Raw genomic sequence first — 12,501 nt, 5'->3', positions numbered from 1 at the left:
GTAGCAGAAGGGATCAAATATCCTTGACATCCGTTTGTTGTTGAATCTTAGAACATATTCTGAACTAAAACAAAATGAGAAATATTAGACAGAATGATCTTCTCCATGCCAATCAGCATGGTTTTCAAAAGTATAGGTCATGTGTAACCCAACTCATGTTTTTCTAACATGATTTCCTGAAAGTCATCGATCAAGAAAGTCAGGTAGATGCAGAGTTTCTCAGTTTCCGAAAATCATTTGACTTAGTACCACACCAACACTGATTATCAAAAGTGTGATAGCATGGGGTATCAAATGAAACTTGTGACTCATTTGAGCATTTATTGGTAGGACGCAGCATGTTATCCTGGATGGAGGGTCACCGACAGATGTAGACGTAACTGCCCCAGGGATGTGTGTTGGGTCCCCATGCTGTTCGTGTTGTATATTATTGATCTTGTGGACAATATTAATAGTAACGCCAGACTTCTCGCAGATGATGCAGTTATCTACAATGAAATGCAGTCTGATAAGATTTCAAAGAGCTGCAAAGATTGGCAACTTACTTTAAATATTCAGAAATGTAAAATTCTCCGTTTCAGAAAATAAAAGAAACATGGTATCCTAAGAATGTAGTATGTGAGTCGCAGTTGGAATCTGTAAACTCATTCAAATACCTGGGTATAACACTTTATAGGGATATGAAATGGAATTAACATATAGGCTCAGTCTTCCATAAAGCAGGTATCAAACTTCAGTTTATTGATAGAATATTACAGAAATGCAATCAGTCTATAAAGGAAAACTAAACTCCGTCCGAACAGGCCATGAAGGCCCAATGGTACCAACCAGCCGGTGTGCCATCCCCTCAGCACACAGGCGTCACTGGATGCGGATATGGGATGGGGGGGGGGGGGGGGGGGGGGAGTGGGCACGTGGTCAGCATACTGCTCTCCCAGCTGTATGTCAGTTTACAAGACTGGAGCCACTACTTCTCAATCAAGTAGTTCTTCTGTGTGCCTCACAAGGGTTGAGTGCACCCCACTTGCCATCAGCTCTAGGCAGACCAGATGGTCACCCATCAAAGTGCTAGCCCAGCCCAACAGCACTTAACTTCAGTGATCTGACAGCAACTGGTGTTACCACTACAGCAAGGTCATTGGCAATTTATATACGAGGTTGCTTACAATCACTCATGTGACCTACGATAGAATATTGCTCAAGTATGTGGGACCTGTACCAAATAGTACTAGCAGGGAATTTTGAATGTATACAGAAAAGGGCATCATGAATGGTCACAGGTTTGTTTGACCTGCAAGAGAGTGTCATAGAGATGATGAAGAAACTGAACTGGCAGGCTTTTGAAGATGGATGGAAACTATCACGAACAAAATTTCAAGAATTGGCTTTAAATGACTAGGAATATACTACAACCCTCTTCATATCACTTCCATAGGGACCATGAGGAAAAGATTGGATTACTTACGGCATGTACAGTCGTCGAACAATGATTCTTTCTGTGCTCCAAATGTGAATGGAATGGGAAAAAGCCCTAAAAACTGGTAAAGTGGGACATAATCTCTGCCATGCACTTCACAGTGCTTCACAGGGTATGGATATAGTTGTAGATAGGCAATATTTGCAGAAACTAATTTCATTTCCTTTTTGTGACCATTAAAGTAAACATAACATGCGATTGAACTGGGGAAGGTGAGAAACCAAATGAAAACCCAACTTCTAGTGCAGTGCTCAGATATTATCTTCAATTTATGCAATGTTAGTGGTGATATTCACCCTAGCTTTTGTTATTCAGCTGTCTTGCGATTGTTGTGCATTGGTACATTCAGTATTGATAGAAAGTGTTGTTGACAGTGTTCACTATGTGTGTGATATCCATATGACTTTTCTTTCTAGAGGTTTTTGTGTGTCATGTAAGTTGTACTGAATAATAGGAAATTTAAAACGTCTGTGAGACTTGCTTCTGCTCTTCCAACCCAGTATTAAGTGGCTCACCAACACATACTGGTCTGTTAGCAGAGAACAAGGTGGCACATAGGCTAGGGCACTGGATTGACACCGGCTGGGTTGGCCGAGCGGTTCTAGGCGCTACAGTCTGGAACCGCGCGACCGCTGCGGTCGCACGTTCGAATCCTGCCTCGGGCATGGATGTGTGTGATGTCCTTAGGTTAGCTAGGTTTAAGTAGTTCTAAGTTCTAGGGGGCTGATGACCTCAGAAGTTAAGTCCCGTAGTGCTCAGAGCAATTTGAACTGGATTGACATTTGGAAGGAGCAGTGCTAACACCATGGCCATTTGATTATTTAGATCTAGGTTTTCCTGGGTTTCCTTAAACTGATGTAGGTGAATCCAGCATATTTCTTTGGAAAACAGCCTTGCCAATTGCCTCCCAATTCGTTCTTATCTGAGATTGTGTGTCATCTGTAAAAGACTGCACAACATTAAAACCTAGTCTTTTTTCCTTTTTGGCCTGTTACCGTCCACTTGGTTTTAATTTATGCTCCTCTTTGTTCATGGTTTCTCTTCCACAGCATTTCTTCCCCCAGTGTTCTGTAAGGATTCTGCATTATAAATCTCTCCCTCCCTCCATGCATGTGGGGGGGGGGGGGGGGGGAGCTGCGCATTATAATCTGCTATTTTATCCCTTTTTTAATCCTAACTTCTTTTTATGTCCTTTTTACCCCTAATTACCTATCAATGTTCCCCAAATTTTTACAGTTTGCTATTGTTTGCTATTGTTTTTATTTCTACCTGTCTGCCTCCATAGCCAAGTGGTCACTGTGTCAGACTGTCTTGTGGGGGACCCAAATTTGATTCCCAGTACTGCCAGGGATTTTTTCTTTGTGAAAGGACTGGACTGGGCTGAACTTAGCCTCGTGATGCCAATTGAGGCCCCACCTGATTGAGAGATAACAGCCCACCTTTTTTTTTTTTCCTATCTTCTTGAACTACAGACTTTCCCACATCCAATTAACAGTCTCTGCACCATGTCAAGCCACACATTCAGGGATATATGGCATATATAAGTGGAGACGCAATGTCTCCGTATCCTGTACTTCTCTCCAGAGTGAGCCAACAGAAAGAATCAAATGATTTCAAATTTCAAATGGTTCACCTGCATAGAGGCTTACAGATTTGGGCATTCCAACAGAGATGTAACCTGGACGTTATACAAATTTAGCTCCATTGCTAGCAGTGTCATTGTGATGCAGAAATACAAAACATAAAAAAAAATTATGAAAGCTCACTCATCCACTTGGTTAGTATAAAACATGCTGTAAAGTATACTGACATCAGGCATCCTTCTCATTCATTATACATTACTTTTGCTCCATATGTAGATCAGAACTATTCACAGAGAGGTGATAGCATGAGATTTGCTGTCCAAAAGCTCATTGCTAATAGAACAATATGTGTTGGTGAACCAGTTCACATCTCGTAAATTCGAATGCTAAAAGTGCATATATACCCTGACAAAATTTGCTGTTAGCACTTCTGTCAAGGCAGTTTGCAGTACCACGTAGGAAAGTATGTCCAGTCTTCACTGCATCAGCAAATTGTGTTACAGATGTAAATTGTGCAGCCGCAGCTATCTGGCTACATACTTGTTAAAGTGACAGTAAAAATAATTTAAAAGTAATAATTTCACATCACTTTAGCTTGATAGATTTATTCAGTACCTGTATAGAAGTTAAAATTAAATATGTTTGCATGTTTCTCAAAGTAAGTGTTGATCTTGTCATTAAGACAATTCCTGTGTCAGTCTTTTCTTTGATAATAGAGTCCATATGATTGAAGTAGTGTTTGTTTGAACTATAACTTTCAAAATAATCATCATGTATTTGTTTAGAATATGGGCCAGCAGTCATTGAGCACGTACTACTTAGAGGTGGCTTTCCCAGTGGATGTAAATTTGGGAAAAATTTCAGTGTGACAGAGGATTTGCCAAAGCTTTGTGAAGCACTCACTGAAGCTGAAAAGCTTATGGAAAATGCTGCTAGGCAAGTTTCAAAGGTAGAACTGATTTTTCATTCTTGCTTGGATTATTGTGAATTCACAGAATTTTCAAAATTTGTTTTTTCCACGAAGTGGTGTTTCTATGTGTATTATTTACAACTGTGCAGGGATACATTCTTCAAAAGAAAGAAAAACGTCCACTACCAGATGGAGGCGAAGAGGACTTTTTTACAAATATAGAATTTCATCCAATGATATTTGAGCAGCATAGTAATCAGCCGCATAAGGAATTTCCTACCTTTGATGCTGCAGTTGATGAATTTTTCTCTACACTGGAAGGTCAAAAGATTGATATGAAAGCTTTGCAGATGGTGAGAATGTTGTCTGCATCTTATTAGTGTTTATTGAAATTATTAAAGTTTGCACAATAAGCATGAAACAATTTGTTGATGCTATAACCCTGTACGTAAATACTTGGCTAAGTGCAGTTGCACCAGGCCCCCGACACACTACGCTTCAAATGGCATTTGCACAGGCTAGCCACCAGAGGCGTCCTGTATGGGCCACTTGACTTGTGCACACAGCACATCATCTGCTACACCATCTACTGGAGCACAGTACAGCAGGCACTTGCTCTTATATTATGTTCACACTTATTGTCAGCAACTGCTTGTATCAGTACTGTGATTATTTCTGTGTTTGTATTCTGAGTTGGTGTTTGCTTGTAAGTGGAAGAAGAATAAACTTAGATTCTTTGTGGTCATGCTGTTGTTTGTGACTTACAGTATGATAATGTTGATAGGAGAATATGACTGCATGCCTTACCATGAAGTAAGATGGGTATTATGTGAATACTGTTAAATTTTATGCACTGTCCTGAGGTTGAGTATTCAAGAAATTCATAGTTATATTGATACTCATAATGCTCTTTTGAAAACCAAAGCAAATTGGTATATATCTGATGCAGGTTGGTAATTGTATGAGTGTATTATTGTGTCTTTATGTTTCTAACTACTTTAATTCTCTGGCAACTTTTACGTATAAAATTGGTCACAGTAATTGATACACCACTTCTGTACCCCCATTACCCACTCCTGCAGACGTCACTACTTAGGCCAGCTAACCATCCAATAATCTACTATTAAATGTGCATGTCTACGGCTCAGTGCCACCTTTATGTGTTGAGTAATATTCTATCCTAATTCATCACAAGTTATTCCTCCTTGGGTTTTCATTGTTTTATTTTGCCTAGTAGTTTCTCTACCATCTTACAACCCAGTACTCTTTCCCTTTATTTCTGTTCGCTGTTCTGTTACACTACTCATTGTCTGTCTTTTATTAGCTGTAATTTTTAAGACAGTTCTAAGTGTTTTTTATCCTCCACTATGAATCCCTGCTCCTTCCATCTGTGGCAATACAGAAAATTTTCCCTATCTGTAGCCATAATCCCGTCCCACATACTGATCCTGCATTATTGCCTCACTTGTGGAATCCCTCCCAAATAGCCTTACCACAAAATCACCCAGCTCCAGCTGTAAGCCTTCCTTCCATGATGACCACTACCTTTTTAAATTCCATCAGACTATAACCCTCACCAACCTAGTTGTGCAAAACCAATTACTAAAACCCAGCCTTCTTGCACTACCCCTGCTCCAGCTGCAAAATCCTCCTCCTCTGGAAGGCTGACATCCTACAGCCCATCTCCCAGATTAACATTCTTACTCTCCAGGAACTAGAGTAGCATGCACACCACCACCTCAAAAAACTGCCCAGTCTGTTCCCCTTGTACAAATGTTGGATGATCACTGCCCATCACCATCACAAGAGCCTCCATCCAACCTCCCCCACACTCCTTCATAGTCACCAAATCCTGTGTTACTGACCTACTGCATTTGCCACACTCTCAGAAACTTCCTCCTGTCACACTACAAAACCCAGAGCCCAAACTGATCCATAAACAATTACGAACCTGTCTTCCAAAAGCCTAAGATCAGTCCTTTCCAAAGGCCTCAACCTTTTCTGCCCCTGCTCCAAAGTCCAATCATAATCGGCTTATTAAAGATCCTCTCTCCTTCTCCTGATCTCTACAATGGAAACACTTTTCCGTCACCAATCTTACCATTCAGACTTGTCCCAAAACCAGCCCTGTTGTAATCAGTTTATTCCTCCAGCCAACTGTGATCCACCCTGCTGCCGCTGAACTATCAATTGATAACTTTCCAGAATTTCCAAACTTCAAGTATTACCTTGTCATCACTCCCCCCAAACCCTCAACATGAAAACCAGCCTCACACCCACAGAAAGAACCATAATCCACCACATTAAAACTTATCACAACCTTACAATCCTTCCTGCCAACCAAGGCTCCACCACTTTTACGAACTGCAGGGATTACGTAGCTGAGGGCCCACATCAGCTGTCGGATGGATCCACCTACGAGCCCTCCCATAGTGGCCCCATTCCAGAAATCCAGCATGATATCCAGTCCCTCGTCAAAACTGTAAGTCCCCTCTCCCATGAATTTCTCCCACTCCTCATCCCTGCTCTTATGCTTCCTAAAACACACAAACCCAACCACCCAGGATACCCCATTACAGATGGGTAGTACCCCTACAGAGAGAATCTTTGCGTTGTGGATCAGCACCTTCAGCCTATTAACTATAGCCTTTCTGCTGTATAAAAGATACCAATTGTTTACTATACTGACTGTCCACAGTTCCTGTTCCTTTACCACCTGGCACTCTGCTCACTACTCTCTATGCCCCCTCCTGGTTCTACAAAAGAATGTTGAAAATTATGCGGAATGATAAGATAGAGAAATGAAGTAGTTCTCCAGAGAATTGGCGAGGAAAGGAATATATGGAAAAAACTGGCAAGAAGGAGGGTCAGTATGGTAAGACGTCTGTTAAGACATCACAGAATAACTTCCATGGTACAAGAGGAAACTGTAGAGGAAGACAGAAAATCCAACAAATAATTGAGGAAGTAGTTGCATGGCCTCACCACCATTAACACTATCTTTCTCAGTGCCCAACAGACTCCAGGTCTACAACTTGCTGGTCATCATGACCAGCTATATCTTCACCCATAAATACTTCATCCTTAAAGGCATCACCTACAAACATCTGGGAACCTGCTTGACGCCATCCTGTGCCAACTTATTTATGGGCCATCTAGAGGAAACCTTCCTAGCCACACAGAATCCCAGGCCCCCACACATGGTTCAGACACTGATATGTTCATTATCTGCACCTAGGGTAAGGATGCCCTATCCATATTCCTCCAAAATCTCAGTACCTTCTCTCCCAGTCATTTCACCTTGGCCTTGTCAGCTTAATAATCCACCTTCCTCACTGTTGATATACACATTTCGGATGGCTCCATCAATACCGCTGTCCACATTAAACTTAACAACCACCTACAGTACCTCCTTTTCGACAGATTCTAACCATTCCACACCAGGAAGTCCCTTCCATACAGCCCCACCCATTGTCATCAATGACCAGTCACAAAGGCAAAGGAGTACCCCTTCGTGACTTGGCATCACCCAGGGCTGGAGCAACTAAATCACATTCTCTGCTAGTGTTTTGACTACCTCTGTTTGTGCCCTGAAATGAGGCATATGCTCCTACAGTGTTGTTCTGCCAGGCACTGTGAACCTACACAATATTCTGGTTCTGGTCCATCCCTGTTTCATTCTTCCTGCCAACCCCTTCAACTATGGCCCTTGTTCTTACAAAAGACAGAAATACAAGACCTTAGTAATACATCCTCCCACTACCACCTACTACATTCATATCCTAGAAATTTCCTACAAGGCAGAGTCACTCGTGAAAGCAGGCACTTACTTAGTTTACCAACTTATCTTCAGACACTGTGCAGTGTTCTCTTGGACATGAAGAAGAAGCTGTGTGTCGTCATGAATGGCCACTGCCAAATAGTGATGAAAAGACAGCTTGACCACCAGTTGCCAAGCATGCCATGCAACACGGTGTGGTTGACTTCAATGACTGCATCACAGCTTGATCCATCAGCTTTTCTAAATGGTAAGAGTTCTCTCTGGAATGTATCCTTTGTTCCCATGACCCCCCATGGTCTCAGCTTTCATGATTGATGATCGAGTTTAGGCTCATTCTGTGCACCTAAATCGCATAGTCTGCAACAGCCAGTGAACATTCAGTACTATTCTGAGCAGTCTGCTCGGATGGTTGAAGCCAATGCAAGCATTAAGCTTGATAATTGAGAATTACATTGTGAATTTTTATTCCATTTGTAGCAACTTGTCATTGCTGATGGTGATAGTAAGTGACAAATTGTACATAAGTAAGCAAGAGACGTAATTTGGAGGATACGTGCTTTCTTCAAGTGCAAAGCATTTGTATTTGTGTACTGCAACTGTCATTTGTAGCTGGCAACACTGTATCCCCATCTGTGCCTTGGCCTGTGTAAACCACCATTATTTGTGAAACTGGCTATAGTCCCTTTTCTCCACTCTGCCAGCCTCTATCCCCTTCCCTGCTCCTGCTTCAGCCTTAATCATGCCTCCTATTCACCTCCCCCCCCCCCCCACCCCACCCCAGTGCACTTCCATTGCCCTTCTCCCTTACTCCTTCTCTGCTTGTCTTTTCTGCTTCCCCCCCCCCCCTCCCCGCCCCCTCCATAGCCAAGCACAGCCTCATGATGCTGAAACTAACTGCTCACTATCCTGCCCCAATCACATTACCTCTTCCCTGCATGCTCCTACAGGCAGCACTGTGCGCGTACGTGCATGTGTTTGTTCATCTGACAAAAGACTTTGTGTCAAATCCAAATAACATCCATAAGCCTATTTTCAAATATGTCTGTCACTACTCGGCACCTCATCAGTGTGGTTGGTAATAATATGTCCCAATTCATATTAAAAGTAGATTAAGGAAGGACTTTTCATGTTTACTAAATTTCTAATTACTCATGTTTACTAAACTTCTAATCAGCATTGTCTAGGATATAGATAACATTGCTGACGCACCCCTCCTGCCCCCTGCCCCCACCCAACCTCATACCATCACACAACCCCACTGCCATTATTTCCAGTTTTTGCAATATTCTGAAAGTTTAGATTTTTTTTTTTTATTCCATAGGGTCATTATAAGAAAGTCATATTATAACAGATTGTTTAAAAACATTAGATGAAAAACGATGTAATACACTTAATATATAATACACCAAATGCAAATTGCTAATAAAGAGTAAGGAATGGAAATGTGACAGCCATAGCTTGTCATAAAGAATCATTGCAGTATTTAGGAAAACTAAATTTGGGTTGGGTGGATCGGGTAACAATTCTGAGTCACTGCTGTATGTATGATCCTTCTGAAATCTCAGTTAAATAAATCTTAAGAATTCCGGCAGAGAATAGAAGGGGTATGGCAGGGGAAAACCATGTAATTGTCCTTGAAAATACAAGGTTTCTTTCTGACTATCTTCAGTTCTTGCAAAAACCTCGTAAAATACTTTTCAGAGTAATAGAGAAGAGAGAGTTACTCACAGGTAGATGATTTCTCTGTCTTGTGTTCACTGAGTGCCGCAGCTGTTTGTTAAATAGTGATTTACGCCACTTTTTTCCTAAAGGAAGACTGTTGATGGCATTGTTTTTGAGGAGGCTGCAAACAATGTAAGTGGGAACTTCCTGGCAGATTAAAACTGTGTGTTGGACCGAGAATTGAACGCGGGACCTTTGCCTTTCGCGGGCAAGTGCTCTGCCAACTGAGCTACCCAAGCATGGCTCAGGACTTGTCTTCACAGCTTTACTTCTGCCAGTATTTCATCTCCTATCTTGCGAAGTTTCTTCCAGGAGTACTAGTTCTGCAAGATTCGCAGGAGAGCTTCTGTGAAGTTTGGAAGGTAGGAGATGAGGTAGTGGTAGAAGTAAAGCTGTGACAACGAGTCGTGAGTCGTGCTTTGGTAGCTCAGTTGGCAGAGCACTTGCTCGCAAAAGGCAAAGGTCCCAAGTCCGATTCTTGGTCCGGCACACAATTTTAATCTGATAAGCGGGATCTGTGTTTTGGTTTTATGCTAACGCCTTTCCATGTTAAGTAGGAGACAGAGTTGATAAGTGCTTTACATTATGGAAACTGAAATTTCTTCTGCAAGGAACAGCTGTCTGTAGTGTCTGTAATCGAGCAGAACTCACATTCATGTAACACACTACAAACCAGCACAGAACATTGTGTTCAATAATTACACTTTGTCAGCCTCATTTACACTATAGTACTGTTGAATAATTTGGTGGCAGTAATGCTTATGGTCCAAAGTCTTTTTAATTTTTTACTCCAGAAAGAAGGAATGCAAAAAAGTGAGTAGATGGTGCATACTATGTTAATAAATTGTGCTGTGAATGCAACACACTTTCTCATTTGAGCTTGAAATTTATGAGAGTATCAATTGCAGGAGCGGGAAGCTATGAAGAAACTAGCAAATGTAAGAAAGGACCATGATCAGAGACTTCAAGCACTTGAGCAAACACAAGAACTGGATAAGCAGCGGGCTGAGCTGATAACCCGCAACCAACAGTTGGTTGATGATGCTATTATGGCTATTCGTGCCGCACTGGCAAATCAGATGTCGTGGCCAGACATACAGGCCATGGTAACAGAACTCCAAAACCGTCAGCATCCTGTTGCATGTGCAATTAAAGGACTCAAACTTCAAATTAATCATATCACACTGCATCTCAGGTAAACTAAAAATATTTCAATATATTTATTTTCTGTTACTGTTGAATATGGTCCATAAAATTTAAACATTTTGCCAGTGAACTTTTTTTAAATATCTGTTCTAATGTCCTTTAAATTTTTAAATCTGTTGACATTGTGCTTTCAGTGATCCATATGCTGATGAGGATTACTCAGATGATGAAAGTAGGGATGAAGTTCTTAAACCAATGACAATTGATGTTGATTTGGATCTGTCTGCGTATTCCAATGCAAGGAGGTGACAATAAACATTCTTATGGTTTGTAACAGATATGTAAGATGAAACTGCTTATTTGAATCACAAAATTCCCATTTTACAGGTACTATGAACAGAAAAGAAATGCTGCCAAAAAGCAACAGAAAACCATTGAGTCTCATAGCAAGGCTCTGAAGTCTGCTGAGAGGAAAACAAAACAAACTCTTAAGGAAGTTCAAGCAATGGTAAACATCAGTAAAGCACGAAAAGTGTATTGGTTTGAAAAATTCCACTGGTTTATTAGCTCCGAGAACTATTTGGGTAAGTGACGTAGAGGGAATATTACAATAAGAGAAATTCCAGGCCAGAAACAATAAATAAAAATGAGGAAAGACAACACTTACTTGTAGGTGACTGATGTTCATCACGCAGATACACTTAAGGTAGAAAATCTATAACATTTGTGTAATATCTTAAATGACAAAAAAGCATCAAAGTTAGTGTGTAACATACATCTTCAGTATTTTTCCAAGACTTACTTTGTTCTGAGACAAACAGCAAATTTACCCTGTTTGCCGATGATACCACAATTCTAATTGACGATTTGATTGATCATGATCTTGAAAAAACTACAAATACTGTTTTTAATGACATCTTAAATTGGTTCTCCTCAAATGGTCTCTCACTCAATGCAGATAAAACTCATTATATGAGGTTCCATACATCACAAAGTAATCCCGATGAAATTAACATAAAATGTAGAGATCAACCAATACAGAAAGTTGAGGAGACAAAATTCCTGGGTGCTTACATAGACAGTAAATGTAATTGGTCAGTTCACATTCTTCATCTATGTAAAAAACTTAGCTCAGCAACATTTGCATTACGGGTTGACACTATTAAGGTTGCCTACTTTGGCTACTTCCACTCATTGATGTCATATGCTATCATATTCTGGGGGAACCAACCACTTGCAAAAAAAGTTTTCACCATCCAAAAAAAAGCAATCAGAATAATGTGTGGGGTCCATCAAACACACTCTTGCAGGCACTTGTTTCGGAAGATAGGTATCCTAACAACTGCCTCACAGTATATTTTTTCCTTGCTCACCTTTGTGTGCAAAAATTATTCCATCTACCAAGACAACAGTAAATTCCATGGTTATAACACCAGAAACAAAAACAATCTACATTTAGAAATGAAACGTCTCACTCTGGTACAAAAAGGAGTTTACTACTCCAGCATTAAGCTGTTCAATGCTCTACCACTACATATCAAATGTGTTCATACAGAACTGCCAAAATTTAAACAAGTTCTCAAAGATTACCTGACAGAGAAATCTTATTATACTGTGGATGAATACCTGAAAGAAAATGTATCCCATCACTAAACGTATTATGTCTAGAAGTAGTTCAATTGATTTTATTGTGCATTTGGGCATTAGCACACTTTTTGTAACAACAGATTGGCTGTACATGTATTTACTCTTGTAGGCCTAATATCTGATTTAACTTTGTGCTCTTATCTTTAACCTTTATTTGAAACTCCTTTTTCTGTCAAATGGTAGTTATGTTATCTAGCTGACATTGTATCTGTTACTGTATTTATAGTATGTCTTA

The 12,501-nt window shown here is 40.5% G+C and overlaps 1 protein-coding gene across 1 annotated transcript in view; it reads left to right on the top strand.

Moving 5' to 3' along the window:
- LOC124794739 (ribosome quality control complex subunit NEMF) overlaps window positions 1-12,501 on the top strand; it is an 84,549-nt gene that overhangs the window by 26,673 nt on the left and 45,375 nt on the right. Inside the window, exons 5-9 of the mRNA XM_047258346.1 lie at window positions 3,846-4,009; window positions 4,120-4,323; window positions 10,382-10,668; window positions 10,814-10,924; window positions 11,007-11,203. Of these exons, the coding sequence (XP_047114302.1) occupies window positions 3,846-4,009; window positions 4,120-4,323; window positions 10,382-10,668; window positions 10,814-10,924; window positions 11,007-11,203 (963 nt within the window). The remainder of the gene's footprint in view (window positions 1-3,845; window positions 4,010-4,119; window positions 4,324-10,381; window positions 10,669-10,813; window positions 10,925-11,006; window positions 11,204-12,501) is intronic.

The sequence above is a fragment of the Schistocerca piceifrons genome, chromosome 1 (genome assembly GCF_021461385.2).
Source record: "Schistocerca piceifrons isolate TAMUIC-IGC-003096 chromosome 1, iqSchPice1.1, whole genome shotgun sequence".
Classification (NCBI taxonomy): Eukaryota; Metazoa; Arthropoda; class Insecta; order Orthoptera; family Acrididae; genus Schistocerca; species Schistocerca piceifrons.
The sequence above is the reverse complement of the archived record's forward strand: the minus strand, read 5'-3'. Positions and strand labels throughout refer to the sequence as shown.